The sequence below is a fragment of the Esox lucius genome, chromosome 12 (genome assembly GCF_011004845.1).
Source record: "Esox lucius isolate fEsoLuc1 chromosome 12, fEsoLuc1.pri, whole genome shotgun sequence".
NCBI lineage: Eukaryota > Metazoa > Chordata > Actinopteri > Esociformes > Esocidae > Esox > Esox lucius.
The window spans coordinates 15,272,831-15,288,758 of record NC_047580.1 but is presented as its reverse complement, the minus strand read 5'-3'; the positions used below and the strand labels follow the sequence as shown (position 1 = coordinate 15,288,758).

The window sequence follows — 15,928 nt, the reverse complement described above, 5'->3', positions numbered from 1 at the left end:
CCCCAACCCCTGCTCCCATGTGCTCTACTGGAGGCCCTCTGTGATATACCTTATATAATATCTGGATACACACTTGAAAAAATACAACTATTATAGTGTTAAATCTGTCCTTTTGTCCATGTCCACTTGAGCTGCTAGTGCATGCTACAATGTCCTCACTAATAGCAACCAAAATACACAAGCAATATATTTATTCTTTACATATTAACATGCTACATATTGCATCTTAAAAAAAAAGGTAAAATATGGAGGTTATTAACCTGATGTTTTTTTGTTATCGCTATTGTTTCTGCTTGACTGTTTTATTATGCTCCCAATCACATTGGCTCCACAATGATTCTAGCATACAGAGCATATCATTCCCTCTTCATTATGTCTGAGCCATCCGAAAACATTTATCCATTGAGCATCAAAACCAATGTTTATTAGAGGATCTAGGAATCACATAAAAATATATCACTTGTCAGCCTTATTACTAATCACAGCCAATATTATTGTTGTCTATTTTTGTTGTAGTGCAATGTTCTTGTTAATTTGCCTTGCATAAAAAATGAAACAGCTGTATATATTACAGCCTTCTCACATTGTTTTTTCTCCATCCTTGCCTTGATGCCACATTGTTATCAGAGAGAGGACAAGACTTAATGTGTCTGGGAAACCTCCATTCTGTACATGATACAGGTCTACATCTGGGGTAGTAAAACTCTGACACCACATCGTTCGTCCCCTCATCTCAACTCTCTTCAACTGTACTTGGCTCTGCTGCTGGCGCTGATCCATCGTCTTCACTTTCATGTATTTATATTGTTAGTGATGTTGTTTTTTAAATTAAATATATTACATTTATAGTTTTTCAACTGTATAATGCATATGTAATGTTTTTGGGAACAGTACAAATCCTAATCTGATTGTCTTTACATTAGAGAGTCTTGCGAACTCTCTTTAAAAAAAAAATCTGTAATCTACTAGAAGTAATATGAAACGTTAAAACAATGTTATGTGGATATGATGTAGTTTAGGCGTTATTAAGTTTTTTTTTAAATATTCTGACATGCTTTTGTGTAAAAGAAAACTTAATCGACTTGCCTATTAAAATGAATAAAATAAAATAAAAATGATGGACAAAAAGGACTGCTAAGTGCTACATATACCTAATGTGATGTTTTACTAACCTGGTGCACACCCAAACAGTTGGACAATGGTTCTGTATTCAGCGTTTGTAGCCAAGCACCAGAGCATCATGAATTTAACTAAAGCATGTGCAGAAAGCGTAAACATTTGTTGTGTGTCCGTGATGTACATTGTCACATTGGTTGAGTGTCAGAGATATAATGTAACATGGTGTTGCATTTTTCTGTTAGCCCCAAGCATATGAATACAAGCATGAATCCTAGCCCAGGGCTAAAGCTTGTGCTGGGTTATAAACGCTTGTGTGAACACATGCCTAGTTTGCCTGCAGGCCTGATTTTTGGGGATACAGAAAGGAAGCTTGTGTCAAGCCAACATGTCATTAATATGCTACATTTGATAAATTATATTTCAACTAATACAGAATTTATTTCATTGAAAGTGTGATACAAGTGTGATACAAAATTCACAAAGTATGAGTGTGTGTTTGGGGTGAGTCTGGGTGAGTTTAAACAAGAACGATTTAGAGAGACCCCCTCCAGTGCACTGTGTCACCTAACACAACACTTCCCTAGCCTGGATGCAGAGGGGGTGGAGGGGGGTGGGGGGGAGTGAGAGACAGCGCCTGGCCTTAAGGAGCCAATGGGAACATTCTCTGTGGCTTTGTTTTGCTGATTCTCTGGCATGACAGACAACCAAGCCTACAAAGCTTTCACTCTGGCATCCACAACAACAAGGCTGGGAAGTCATACCGTTGAACAGTTCTACTATTCTTTCACTGAAAAGATGATGAGTCTGGGAATGTAGTCTGAAAAACCGAATGCCTTTTCAGTTCGACTGACAACCTTGGCTCGTACAAAATCAATGCTTATATAATCCTGTACAATGTTTGGTAACAAAGACTTGGTTACCTTCTGTAGGATTGTTTCTCGCTACAGTATATGGTGACTTTATGGTCTTCATTTAATGAAAAAGCAAAGATGATTCCAAGATGTGATGCCACTGATGTGCTAAACTATGATTTGATATCAGTGAAATGTGCATGTTTGTACAAATTAACAGAGACGAGTGTGGTATTCTAACCGTGTACAAACAAAGATGGTAACACAGGTTCTCTGAAAGGATTTCACAATCCATGAAAACTCTTGTAACTCATCACCAGAATGCATGTGGGAGTGTTAAAGTGGTGATAAAAAGTACACTGTTCCAAACATGACGCTTCATTTGATCCTATGACTTGAGTAGGACGGATTGGAATGCAGAACTGAATACTTTTGGAGTTAAATGTATACTGTATGCCAACAGGGGATAACATTTATTAAATGTAATATTCCGTAGCTAGCTAGTAAAATGGTTTACATTTCTTGCTAGCTAGCTGACACTATGGGACCTCAATATCTAGTTACTATGCTCTGAGACATCTCCATTGTTGGGAAACTCAACAAAGTAATAATTAAAACAAAAACCCTTTTAAGGAACTTATGGGAGTTCTTGCAGTCAGTTATTGAGAATCTGTGCTCCCCCTTACCCTTCAGCTAAGCCCTGGTACTGTGTGGCAGCTATGTAAGGCAATGTATAAACCAGTGCTTTCCTCTGGCTTTGTATGTGTGGAGCAGTGGATATAGCAAGCAGGATTATTTTAAGATTTGACATCTGTAGATAAATAAGAAGGTGCTACTATGAGAATAGCAATGCTTATAAAGGTATAATAGGACGAACAGCAGACATTCATTTTGGGAGAGCTATTCTGCAGATGGGAAACCTATTGAATGCAATCCCCACTTTAGTACTGTACCTCATAGCACTAACGTAATGGTGGGCCTGCAAAAATCAATCAATGACCTACATTGTATTCTCCTCGTACTTTTCTATTTTTGTTATACTGTCCAGGCAAACACGCAAGTAAGCAATATATGACACAGGTTACTCTATGTATATTGTGTCTATATGACTAATAACCAAACCTCAACTTAAAGCAGGACTACCATATCCAATCCATGCCTTCCTGAGCCAAAGTCTTCTTCTACCAGTACCTGTGAATTGCTAAACAACCCCACACCTGCAATGCATTATTTGATACGATTGATATGTGGCAACACTTGGTTTCCATATGACTCTACTCTCCTTTTTATCTTGGAACAATATTTTGTAAGCTGTCTTATGGAAACAGTAACTAATTCAAGATAATAATGGTATATGCAATGTAACAAGGTAATAAGGTAATCTCAATAGATTAACCACACACTAACCACATTCTTCATTTGGGCATTAAATTAAATGAAAAACAATAACGATTGAAACTGAAATTAAAATGTTCACTTTAACAATGCCCTTCTAATAAAAAAAGATAACTTGAAAAATTTAATGATAATTAACATTCTTACACATATGCCGTTTGCTTTTCAGGAGAATGGTTCAATCTTTTTTCCAGAAAGTTCTTCAGGTGAGAGAACTGCCCTGGAATATGTTGCTTAAAATGAGAACTTAACAACCTTAAGCATCTCATATATGGGTTTCCGGATATATGTACAGTATATTCTGAAAAACAATCTAGTATTTAATTCTAGGTACTTTCTTAATTGGGCTTATAGCAACAACTTTACTATCCCTGCATGAGAGATCATTGATTAGGTAACTCTTGATGCCTTCTGGTACACTCAAAAATACTGTGAAGGAATAAAATGTTAATGTGAGTTTGCCTCCAATATACATAAGGCAGTGGTTTGCATGTATGCCAAAAGATGAATTCTTCAGCAATTTATTTTGCTAATGACATTTTCTGTATTAATTAATACTGTTGCATTCTGATTGCATTTTCTGTTGTTATTCTGTATATTTGTGTTCTTATTTTCTCTGTCATTATTGTGGAGTTACCACATTGATATTTATCCATACTTTTCTCCCATAATACACATTTTACAGTTAGGTCTGGAAATAATTGGATATTGACAAGTTTTGATATTTTTGCTGTTCACCCAGAAATATTCAAGTTACAGTAAAAAATTTTAACTGCAGTATCTCAGCATTCATTTGAGGGTATTCACATCCAATTTGAAGGAAGAGTTTAGGAATTACATCTCTTTAATATGTAGCCCCCTCTTTTTCATGGGACCAAAAATAATTGGACAATTGACTCAAAAGCTGTTTCATGGACAGGTGTGGACTATTTCTTTGTTAATTCTTCATCAATGAAGTAGGTAAAAGGTCTGGAACTGATTCCAGGTGTGGCATTCACATTTGGAAGCTCTTGCTGTGAACCCACAACATGCAGTCAAAGGAGCTCTCAATAGAAGTGAAACAGGCTGCAAAGAAATCTGAGAGATAGCAGGAACATTATGAGTGGCCAAATCAACAGTTAGGTACATTCTGAGAAAAAAAAGTACACACTGGAGAGCTCTGCAACACAAAAAGGCCTGGACATCCATGGAAGACAACAGTGGGGGATGATTTTAAGATCCTTTCCATGGTGAAGAAAACCCCTTCACATACTGCCATAAAAAAATGCCAACCCAGTTCTGTAACAGCATTCTTTGGACAGATGAAACTAAGATCAACCTGTACCAGAATGATGGGAAGAAAAAAGTATGGAGGCTTGGAATGGCTCATGATCTGAAGTATACCACATAATCTGTAAAACATGGCATGGGCATCCAGTGGCACTGGGTGTTTATTGATGATGTGACAGAAGACAGAAGCAGCCGGATGAATTCTGAAGTGTATAGGGATATATTGTCTGCTCAAATTCAACGAAGTTGATTGGATGGCACTTCGCTTTATAGAAGGACAATGACGCAAAACATACTGTGAAAGCAACCCATGAGTTTTTTAAGGCAAAGAAATTGATTTTTCTGCAATGGCCGAGTCACCTGATCTCAACTCGATTGAGCATGCATTTCACTTGCTGTAGACAAAACTTAATGCAGACAGACCCATGAATAAACAACACCTGAAGACAGCTGCAGTAAATGCCTTGCAAAGCATCACAAAGGAGGAAACCCAATGTTTGGTGATGTCCATGTGTTCCAGACATCAAGCAGTCATTTCCTGCAAAAGGTTTCTTGACCAAGTATTGAAAATGAACACTTTATGATTGTGTTAATTTGTTCAATTACATTGAACTAAGGGGACTGTGTATGAAAATAGTTGCATTTCATAAATGTTTCATACAATGTTTTGGTTCAACCCTTTGAATTAAAGCAGAAAATCTGCACTTCAACTGTATCTTGGTTGTTTCATTTCCAATACATTGTCGTGGTGTACAGAGACAGAATTATGAAAATTGTGTCAGTGTCCAAACATTTTCAGACCTAACTGTATCTGTGTCACTTTGGTCACTTCCATGGACCGCTCAGGTCAGATGGACGACTGTACCGTTAACATGTCTGGATGATTTAATACCTTGTTTACAGTACAATTATTACCATGACCTTACTTTCAGAGTTATTCAATGTTGGATTTATTTTTATCTGTGCTTGCCTTCCCTTTTTATTTAATAGGATGATTCCTTTTAACTCAATGTAAGCCACATTTTATTTCGAAAATAGTTTAGGTATGCCTTAACAAACAGGGAGAATTGTTATTTTTTAATTGTGTTTTTTTATTTAATGTTTTTTTTAAATTAATTGTTTTTTCACTTTGACATAATGGGGTACCATTTTAAGATAAATTATACAAAATCACCCTTGGATTTTTCAATCCCACTTAGCAAACCACAAAATGTCGTCAAAATAGTTTTTAAATGCACTGTCCACATGTAAACCTTGCATGTCAGAGCTTAAGGTAATGGTCTCTCAAATTATTCTACACTCTTGAACAGAAAGTCAACTGAACAGAAAGACACTGAATCACTGAACAGAGAAACAAGTTATCTTCTACTCAAGCCTGCCTGCCTTGCCAAGGTGCAGGTATGTAGTCTTTTCATTACTTAAGTACTGTAGTGTAACTCTTACTAAGGTAAAGAGGCGAGGTGTCACTGCTGATATACATTCCACTCTTACCAGAACACCCAACACAACCATCAGCATTCCAAGACTCCTACCTATACTTCATGCCAGTGCGTATACTCTGGTCGCTGGACAAAGGGATGTTGACCGAAAGCTGTCCCAGGCTACGGGCCACCATGGCCACGGCACGGAACCTGCTCTTGGTTCCCAGACTGGGGCTGTTGGAGTTCCGCTGGTTCAGACGTTCCTCAGTCGTGCGCGTGACGCCCCCTCCGCGATGGTTATCGGAGCACACTAATGACACCTGCATGTTGGCGGCCCAATGACAGCGGCCCCACAGGGCAGCCTCAACTCGGGTGGAAAAGCCTCAACTCGGGCACTCAAACAAGTTTGAAGGAGCTCTCTGATGGAGACAACTAATATGACAAAGGAGAAAGGAAACTTTCGGAGTGAGGTTGGTAACAAAGCAGTTAGGTTTTAAGTCTTAGCGTGTTGCCTACCTCACCAGAAAAACACGATGAAAGAGAACAAACCACTGACAGTTGAGCCGCAAGTTTGACACAGCTTGGCAAATTGACAGAAAGAGCAGAAAGGAGAGTTGTTGTGCAGCAGCTTCGTGTCCAGTGTTGTCACAGAATCCACTATGGCTTTCAGAGGCAGAACAAAAATGAATTTCTAGATCCAGACTGTCCAATGAAGCAGAATAAGAGATTTAGACAGAGTGAAGCACAGCTGCTCGTCCGGTGGTGTACTGTAATGATGCGCCTACGCCTAGAACGTTGCTGTTTGGAGCACACGCCACAGTTCCGACAGACAATCAGTGCCAGGCAACCAATCACATCAACCCACTAATTCAATGGTCACGTGTGTCTCCAGAGCACTCAGGGAGCCCTTACTGTCCCCCTCCTCCTTCTCCCTTTCTCAAATCACCCGTTTGTATTTTTTGGTCTCTTCTCTTTCTTTTTCTCTTGTGCCTGTCAAGCAGATATTGTACAGCAATCTTCTTCCTGTTTGACTGAATCATTCAATAGTGCTTACCTATTGTAAACTTGAGCGAGAGGGATAGCGTCTGTGCATGTGTGTGAGAGCGTTATAGTTATAAAGCGTGCGCGAGAGAGAGTGTGAGTCTGTGGTGAGAGGTAAAGGGAGAGAGAGTGTGAGTCTGTGGTGAGAGGTAAAGGGAGAGAGAGTGTGAGTCTGTGGGTGAGAGGTAAAGGGAGAGAGAGTGTGAGTCTGTGAGTGAGAGTTAAAGGGAGAGAGAGTGTGAGTCTGTGGTGAGAGGTAAAGGGAGAGAGAGTGTGAGTCTGTGGGTGAGAGGTAAAGGGTGAGAGAGTGTGAGTCTGTGGGTGAGAGGTAAAGGGAGAGCGAGTGTGAGTCTGTGGGTGAGAGGTAAAGGGAGAGAGTGTGAGTCTGTGGGTGAGAGGTAAAGGGAGAGAGAGTGTGAGTCTGTGGGTGAGAGGTAAAGGGAGAGAGAGTGTGAGTCTGTGGGTGAGAGGTAAAGGGAGAGAGAGTGTGAGTCTGTGGGTGAGAGGTAAAGGGAGAGAGAGTGTGAGTCTGTGGGTGAGAGGTAAAGGGAGAGAGAGTGTGAGTCTGTGGGTGAGAGGTAAAGGGAGAGAAAGTGTGAGTCTGTGGGTGAGAGGTAAAGGGAGAGAGAGTGTAAGTCTGTGGGTGAGAGGTAAAGGGAGAGAGAGTGTGAGTCTGTGGGTGAGAGGTAAAGGGAGAGAGAGTGTGAGTCTGTGGGTGAGAGGTAAAGGGAAAGAGCATGTGCGTTTTTGAGAGGGAGGAGAGGGAAAAGGGAGGGGCCATAGAGGAGTAATGTATATGTGGGACAATGGAAGAGTGTGAGATATGTATATAGGATGTATATTTGACCAAGATTACAGTTAAAATATTTATATCAATGTATTAAAACTATGAAGCATTTAAGAAAAATATATATATATAATTTTTTTAGATATGTTTAACGTTTAGCATTCAAAATAATTGATCTGCCTTAGTTGAAAATAGTGTTTGCGTTTTTTTTACTAGGATTTAGACTAGTAAAATGATTTTACACAAATACACAAATCTTACCACCCCTTTTCCCCAGCAACTTTATAAGATATTAAATGGATTTTCAGTAAGCAATAAATATGGAAATCCTCTTTTAGCCATTTAAACAATGCTCTTCCTTGTCTTTATTAGCTAGGCCACTGGAATTGTACTCTCACTTGGGGTGGTCATCCTTGTGACTGTTATGTGTTATCTACAGTAGAAGTCAAAAGTTTGGACACCCCAACTCATTTAAGCGTATTACTATCTTTCACATTGAGAATAATAGTGAAGACATCCAAACTGTGAAAAATCACATTATGTGTCAAAATAAATGTCATATTGTCCATTTCCAAAGTTCTGTAGCTACCAGTTCCCTTGATGACAGCTTTGCACACAGATGATATACAACCTTTAGCCTCTTGCTAGAACAAAGACTACGACATGCACATGGTATACAGACCATGCCTCATCTACATACAGCGTATGAACATCTAGACTCACCTAATCCAACCATAGAGTGCATCCATCTAGTATTACAAACTGATACCTACATCTATAACTGCTACAAATACACACTCAAAGTGCACATTGTTGTTTACTGGTAAGTTCCATAACTAGTCGAACACAATCTATTCTTTTGACCTATCATTTCCTACCATGAAGCATGTACATAATTATGACTGTGAACTGTGATTGCAATCCTCCAACTATCACTGATGTATTGGCTTGGTATTTACAGTTACCTTAAAATTATTTATAGCACAATTTTCACTACCAGCTAGCGTGATAATGCAAATATAATGAACGTTTGGGGCAACTTCAACTTACAATAGGCCTACTTCTAATGGCTTTGGCTTTTGTTCTGCTTATGCACCTGTCCAGATGAACTTTTCTTTAATAAAGTTTCATATATTAGCAAAACGATTTTGAAAACCCATGAATGGTATAGTCGCTATAGTAATAGTACAATTATTTTGCTCTTATCAATTTCCCAGCACAATTTGACATTACAAATATTTTGCTTATTGCCACCGAAATGGCTCCATTCAGACAGTGGAGCTGACTGGTTGGAGAACTGACTGTGCCCGGGCTGGAGTGAAATGGATGCACAGAAAGTAATGTGGTGTACCGCAAAGTAGCCCAGCTTTTAGAAATATATACCATCAATGGTAATTAGGCCATGCATGGCTTTAGTGAGTTTTTAAGCAGCATGTTAGCTGTGGTAGGCTGTCCTTATCAGTACACTATTCAATGGGCATAATTTGCATTTCCAAACAGTGGCCAAGATATTTTTCAATCAAATAGGGAATTTGCATATAGGTGTAATAAATCTGACATGATGTCGTCCTTACCATATCGTTTTTAAACTATGGTGTGTGTCACCTAACAGAGGTCCAGGGCTCCACAGTTTTTTCCTGATGTGAAAGCACATGGGTTGCTTATGCTGGCACTGAGTTTGAAACAAATGCTATAAACTGTGTTTTGCTCAGTAAGAGTTTTCACTTCTCCTAGTCAATTACTACGCCCAAAATAAATATAAATATTAAGGTTCTTTGAAATCATGGACAATCTTCGTTCAATCTTTTTTAATTGTGTAATATTGAAATACTCTAGTATTCTTTTTTTTGGAATTATGTTTAAAATAAAATAATGCATTAATAGTTACAAACAAAGTCTTAATTGCAGGCCAGTGTCTTTCCAGCATCTCAGTTTACAGCACTATTCAACGGTTTTGTAGTATTGTGAGAGTTGTTTTGGTTCTAGTGGCTGGAGTTGGGCCTCGTCTGTGGTTGGGGTCTTGTGCATTGGCTCTATCTGTTCTCGCGCCCATTCTAAAGAATAGAAAATGAGTATTATATGTAGACAGTGTAGATGTATTGATTGTATGAGTTAGTGAACTGTTGTAAGCTGTTGTAACCAATGAAACAAAATATTAATTGTTTGTAATATGAGCTGAAACTGAAGGTGCAAGTAGGAGAATAGGAAACCCTGTTTAAGCGGTTGCCGGGGAGAGAAAGATTTAGTATGTCTGTCTTGTGAGAAACAGGTCACAGGTCAGAGACACACACACATAGTCGGACAGACAACACAGAAACCACAAGGGGGGCAAGGGGGTACTTGCAGTTATCCTATAAGGAATAGAACTGGGATTGGGCCAATGGCACACTTGCTTTGTAACTTAACGCCTCTATCTTTTGGGCGTAGTGGAAGTATAAAATTATCTGTTGATTGTTGATCCTTAGACATTTGTGCGGCGACCCTTGTCTCCAAAAGCTTTTGTAATAAACGGAATATGCGGTACGATAATTGACCTGACTCCTGGTGTTTTATTCTCCTTTCCAACAAACCAACTCGGGGAAGTGTTAGACTTCAACAACAGGCATTATTAAATGTAGCTACACATACCATGATAAATAAGACCAGCAGAATGTCTTAGCATTTGTTTGGATTATGCTTGGTGTAGCCTAGTTTTCAGAGAAGCCTACCCCTTGCTGACAAGAGGGAAAATATTTTTAGCAATAGTCTTACAAATAATTTAAACTTCAGCTTTGTGAATGCACTATTTTCTGTTGTTTTCATTTATTTTCAAAATGGAGTGCAATGAATGGGGTCTTAGTCGTAAAGATGCCACTACATAAAATATCAAGGCTTTCACACAGTCCAAACATTTGCCACTAGTGGGCTATGACAGGTAGAAATAAGCTACAGTTGTTATTTGTCATTTAGCCAGTTAGCCAACCAATGTTATCTAAGGGACCCGAATGGGTATTTCACAGACACTACCTTTTAGCAACACTGGCCCATTAAAACATATTTAAAGCAAGTTCAGCAAGGAAGCAGATTCAACGTACCTTTCCACATGGCAGTGCATGTCAATGAGGTTGTGAAAATGTCTGTTTTCAAACTACAGATTTTATTTCTTTCAGCACTACAGCAGTAATATTTTGAAGCGGATTGCACTTGCTAGCAAGTAAGTTACATAGAACTCAGGTTGTCCCATCTCTGACTGTCACACAGTTTAGTTAGCTGCTCCATCCATCCATCTTCTTCCGCTTATCCAGGGCCGGGTTGCGGGGGCAGCAGTCTAAGCAGAGATGCCCAGACTTCCCTCTCCCTAGACACTTCCTCCAGCTCTTCCGGGGGGACACCGAGGCGTTCCCAGGCCAGCCGGGAGACATAGTCCCTCCAGCGTGTTCTAGGTCTTCCTCGGGGTCTCCTCCCTCTGGGACGGGCCCGGAACACCTTCCCAGGAAGGCGTTCAGGAGGCATCCGAAACAGATGCCCAAGCCACCTCAGCTGACCCCTCTCGATGTGGAGGAGCAGCGGCTCTACTCTGAGCTCCTCCCGGGTGACTGAGCTTCTCACCCTATCTCTAAGGGATCGCCCAGCCACCCTGCGGAGAAAGCTCATTTCGGCCGCCTGTATCCGGGATCTTGTCCCGGATACAGGACCCAAAGCTCATGACCCAAAGCTCATGACCATAGGTGAGAGTAGGAACATAGATTGACCGGTAAATCGAGAGCTTCGCCTTACGGCTCAGCTCTTTCTTCACCACGACAGACGATACCTCGACCGCATTACTGCAGAAGCTGCACCGATCCGTCTGTCAATCTCCCGTTCCATCCTTCCCTCACTCGTGAACAAGACCCCTAGATACTTTACCTTTTCAAGCGTGAGTTTCAAATATTCCTTACCGACCCCCCAGTGTGAGTTTTTTTGCATGTGACTTCAGTACTCTCCAGCATTTGAACTCACGCCAGCATTTGAACAGTCACCTTGCTAGGTAAGGAACACTACATGCATTGCATTGCAAGCTTCTCTCGTTGACTCGAATTCTAAGAGCTGCAAAAGTTGGTTGATTTATTACTGTAGCTAGCTAGAAAACGTCAGCTAACCGCTAGCAAAAGTCAGCTGCCCGCTAGCTAACAAATCGTGACCAGTTATTCAGTGCAGTGAAAATGAATAAACTATATTAAATGCATACAACGGGGAACGTAACTTATAGAAAGTTTTTGCAATGGTTTTGATCGGTAGTAGTCGCTAATATAATTTGTTTTTATGTATTAGTGTTGGCTGTTTGTTGGTACGTAAGTGACACTTCTTGTCCCGATTTGAATGCTTTCTACCTGGTTAATATCATAGTATGGTCTTGAAACAATTACAATCAGGAAATAAAGTTATAAACACAGTTTGAGCTAAATGTGAGTAAATAATAGCGCAGTTTTACAAGCCATTGTTACGTTACTTGTAGCTAGGCATGCTAATGGTGCGTTCTAAACATGACGTTCTAATCACACCAGTGTGATCGTACACTTCAGGGACCACTCTAGAATGATCACACCGGTTTGATCATACGCGCAAAAGGGTTAAACTCCTCCACTTGAGGCAAGAACTCTCCACCAACCTGAAGTGGGCAAGCCACCCTTTTCCGACTGAGGACCATGACCTCGGATTTGGAGGTACTGATTTTCATCCCCACCGCTTCACACTCGGCTGCAAACCGTCCCAGTGCATGCTGAAGGTCCTGGTTTGAAGGGGCCAACACGACAACATCATCCACAAAGAGCAGAGACGGAATCGTGTGGTCCCCAAACCTGACACCCTCCGGCCCCTGGTTGCACCTAGAAATTCTGTCCATAAAAATAACGAACGGAACCGGCGACAAAGGGAAGCCCTGCCGGAGTCCAACATGCACTGGGAACAAGTCTGACTTACTGCTGGCAATGCGAACCAAGCTCCTGCTTCGGTCGTACAGCCCCATACTCCCGAAGCACCCTCCACAAGATGCCGCGAGGGACACAGTCGAATGCCTTCTCCAAATCCACAAAACATATGTGGATTGGTTGGGCAAACTCCCATGAACCCTCCATCACCCTGTAGAGGGTATAGAGCTGGTCCAGTGTTCCACGGCCCGGACGAAAACCACACTGTTCCTCCTGAATCCGAGGTTCTACTATCGGCCGTATTCTCCTCTCCAGAACCCTGGCATAGACTTTCCCGGGGAGGCTGAGAAGTGTGATCCCCCTGTAGTTGGAACACACCCTCTGGTCCCCCTTCTTAAAAAGAGGGACCACCACCCCGGTCTGCCATCCCAGAGGCACTGTCCCCGACCGCCACGCGATGCTGCAGAGGCGTGTCAACCAAGACAGCCCCACAACATGAGGTACTCAGGGCAGATCTCATCCACCCCCGGTGCCTTGCCACAGAGGAATTTCTTGACTACCTCAGTGACTTCATCCTGGGTGATGGACGAGTCCACCTCTGAGCCCTCTGCTTCCTCAATGGAAGACGTGACGGCGGGATTGAGGAGATCCTTGAAGTACTCCTTCCACCGCCCGACGACATCCCCAGTTGAGGTCAACAGCTGCCCACCTCCACTGTAAACAGCGTTGGTAGGGCACTGTTTCCCTCTCCTGAGGCGCCAGACGGTTTGCCTAAATGTCTTCGAGGCCAGCCGATAGTCCTTCTCCATGGCTTCACCGAACTCCTCCCAGGCCTGAGTTTTTGCCTCCACAACCACCCGGGCTGCAGTCCGCTTGGCCTGCCGGTACCCGTCAGCTGCCTCAGGAGGCCCACAAGCCAACCAGGCCTGATAGGACTCCTTCTTCAGCTTGACGGCATCCCTTACTTCCGGTGTCCTCCACCGGGTTCGGGGATTGCAGCCTCGACAGGCACCGGAGACCTTACGGCCACAGCTCAGAGCGGCCATTTCGACAATGGCGGTGGAGAACATGGTCCACTCTGCCTCAATATCTCCTGCCTCCCTCGGGATCCAGTTGAAGCTCTGCCGGAGGTGGGAGTTAAAGACCTCTCTGACAGGAGACTCGGCCAGACGTTCCCAGCAGACCCTTACAGTATGCTTGGGTCTGCTGAGTCTGTCCAGCTTCCTCCCCCGCCATCGGATCCAACTCACCACCAGGTGGTGATCAGTTGACAGCTCCACCCCTCTCTTTACCCTAGTGTCCAAGACATACGGCCACAGGTCAGATGAAATGACAACAAAGTCGATCATCGACCTGCGGCCTAGGGTGTCCTGGTGCCACGTGCACTGATGGACACACTTATGCTTGAACATGGTGTTCGTTATGGACAAACTGTGACTAGCATAGAAGTCCAATAACTGAACACCTCTCGGGTTCAGATCAGGGGGCCGTTCCTCCCAATCACGGCCCTTCAGGTGTCACTGTCGTTGCCCACGTGGGCGTTGAAGTCCCCCAGTAGAACGATGGAGTCCCCAGTCGGAGCACTTTCCAGCACCCCTCCCAGAGACTCCAAGAAGGTCGGGTACTCTGCACTGCCGTTCGGCCCGTAGGCACAAACAACAGTGAGAGACCTATCCCTGACCCGTAGGCGCAGGGAAACGACCCTCTCGTTCACCGGGGTAAACTCCAACACATGGTGGCAGAGCTGGTGGGCTATAAGCAAACCCACACCAGCCCGCCGCCTCTCACCATGGGCAACTCCAGAGTGGTGAATAGTCCATCCTCTCTCAAGGAGTGTGGTTCCAGAGCCCAAGCCGTGCATAGAGGTGATCCCGACTATCTCTAGTCGGAACCTCTCAACCTCACTCACAATCTCAGGCTCCTTCCCTGCCAGCGAGGTGACGTTCCACGTCCCTAGAACTAGTTTCCGTGTCCAGGGACCCCGTCTTCGACTGCCGCCCGATCCTCTACGCACCGACCCCTTATGGTCCCTCCTGCAGGTGGTGAGCCCACGGGAAGGTGGCCCCACGTCACTCCTTCGGGCTGAGCCCGGCCGGACCTCGTGGGGAAAGGCCCGGCCACCAGGCGCTCGCATACGAGCCCCAACCCCGGGCCTGGCTCCAGGGTGGGGCCCCGGCTGCGCCATACCGGGCGACGTCACAGTCCTCAAAATGTTTGCCATCATAAAAGGTTTTTGAACCGCTCTTAGTCTGACCCGTCGCCCAGGACCTGTTTGCCTTGGGAGACCCTACCAGGGGCATATAGCCCCAGACAACATAGCTCCTAGGGTCACCCAGGTACTCAAACCACTCCACACGTTAAGGTGGCAGTTCACCTTAACGGGTTAGCTGCTCCATTGCTGCAAATTGGTAGATTTCAACACTCCCTGCTGACATATACAGACTCTGCCCATGAGTGATGCCAGGATTTTGTCTCATCTTCATTAGTGATCAGGCCTTCCGCCATTGTGTAATAAGCAAACCTGGAGTTGACTGGTCACTCAGTCATGGTTGAACATGGAATACAGGGGAATTTAGGATGAACCCCTGAGGAGCCCACCGATGCCTTGGCATTTTTGGCCAGGTGGTATTATGGCTGGGTGAGGAAGAGGTTGAAGAAGTCTGTCAAGACACATGCCAGCTGGTCTGTATATGTTCTGACTACATATGATCCCTGCATTCCAAATGTGCCTTATAGGGAAACTCAAGGAGACTCTATTCATTAACACAGATGGTACCATATTTCCCAATCCCCTCGAGGTTCCTCAAAGACCAAAGAACTTAGTGAGGACACGGCTGAAAGCAAAGTTACTTACGGTATAGACCTATCTGGCTAATGGTTGCCCTGGGTTGTTTGTTAGAAAGAAGCACTTCGTGTACATTTGTCTGTCTGTGCGTGTGCTGATGTGAATGGAGCTACTCTCTTTTAAACCCAGACAAGCATGGCTGGCATTGTTTTCCCTAACTCTCCCTTGGCCCCGTTAGAGGAAAGGATATTTCTGTCCCTGTCTGAATTTTTGAGGGAGCAGTGTACTGTGTGTGTATCAGTCTGCCAGTGTGTGTGCATTCTTTACGTAGCTCTGGCTAATGGATATATGGCTCTGGACTCAGATAAGGCAGT

The 15,928-nt window shown here is 43.2% G+C and overlaps 1 protein-coding gene across 7 annotated transcripts in view; it reads right to left on the bottom strand.

Annotated features, from left to right (window-relative positions):
- Positions 1-15,928, bottom strand: part of LOC105013840 (voltage-gated potassium channel subunit beta-2) — a 61,891-nt gene that overhangs the window by 31,848 nt on the left and 14,115 nt on the right. The window contains exons 1-2 of one of the 7 annotated variants that reach the window (XM_020051382.2): positions 6,572-6,621; positions 6,167-6,487 (exon numbers count right to left, since the gene is read on the bottom strand). The exons of 4 other annotated variants lie outside the window; for them this stretch is intronic. In XM_020051382.2, the coding sequence (XP_019906941.1) occupies positions 6,167-6,381 (215 nt within the window). In that variant the 5' untranslated portion in view covers positions 6,382-6,487; positions 6,572-6,621. Of the gene's footprint in view, positions 1-6,166; positions 6,842-15,928 lie in introns of those variants that run through there. 2 more of the 7 variants (XM_010875651.3, XM_034295771.1) reach the window with 2 other exon arrangements.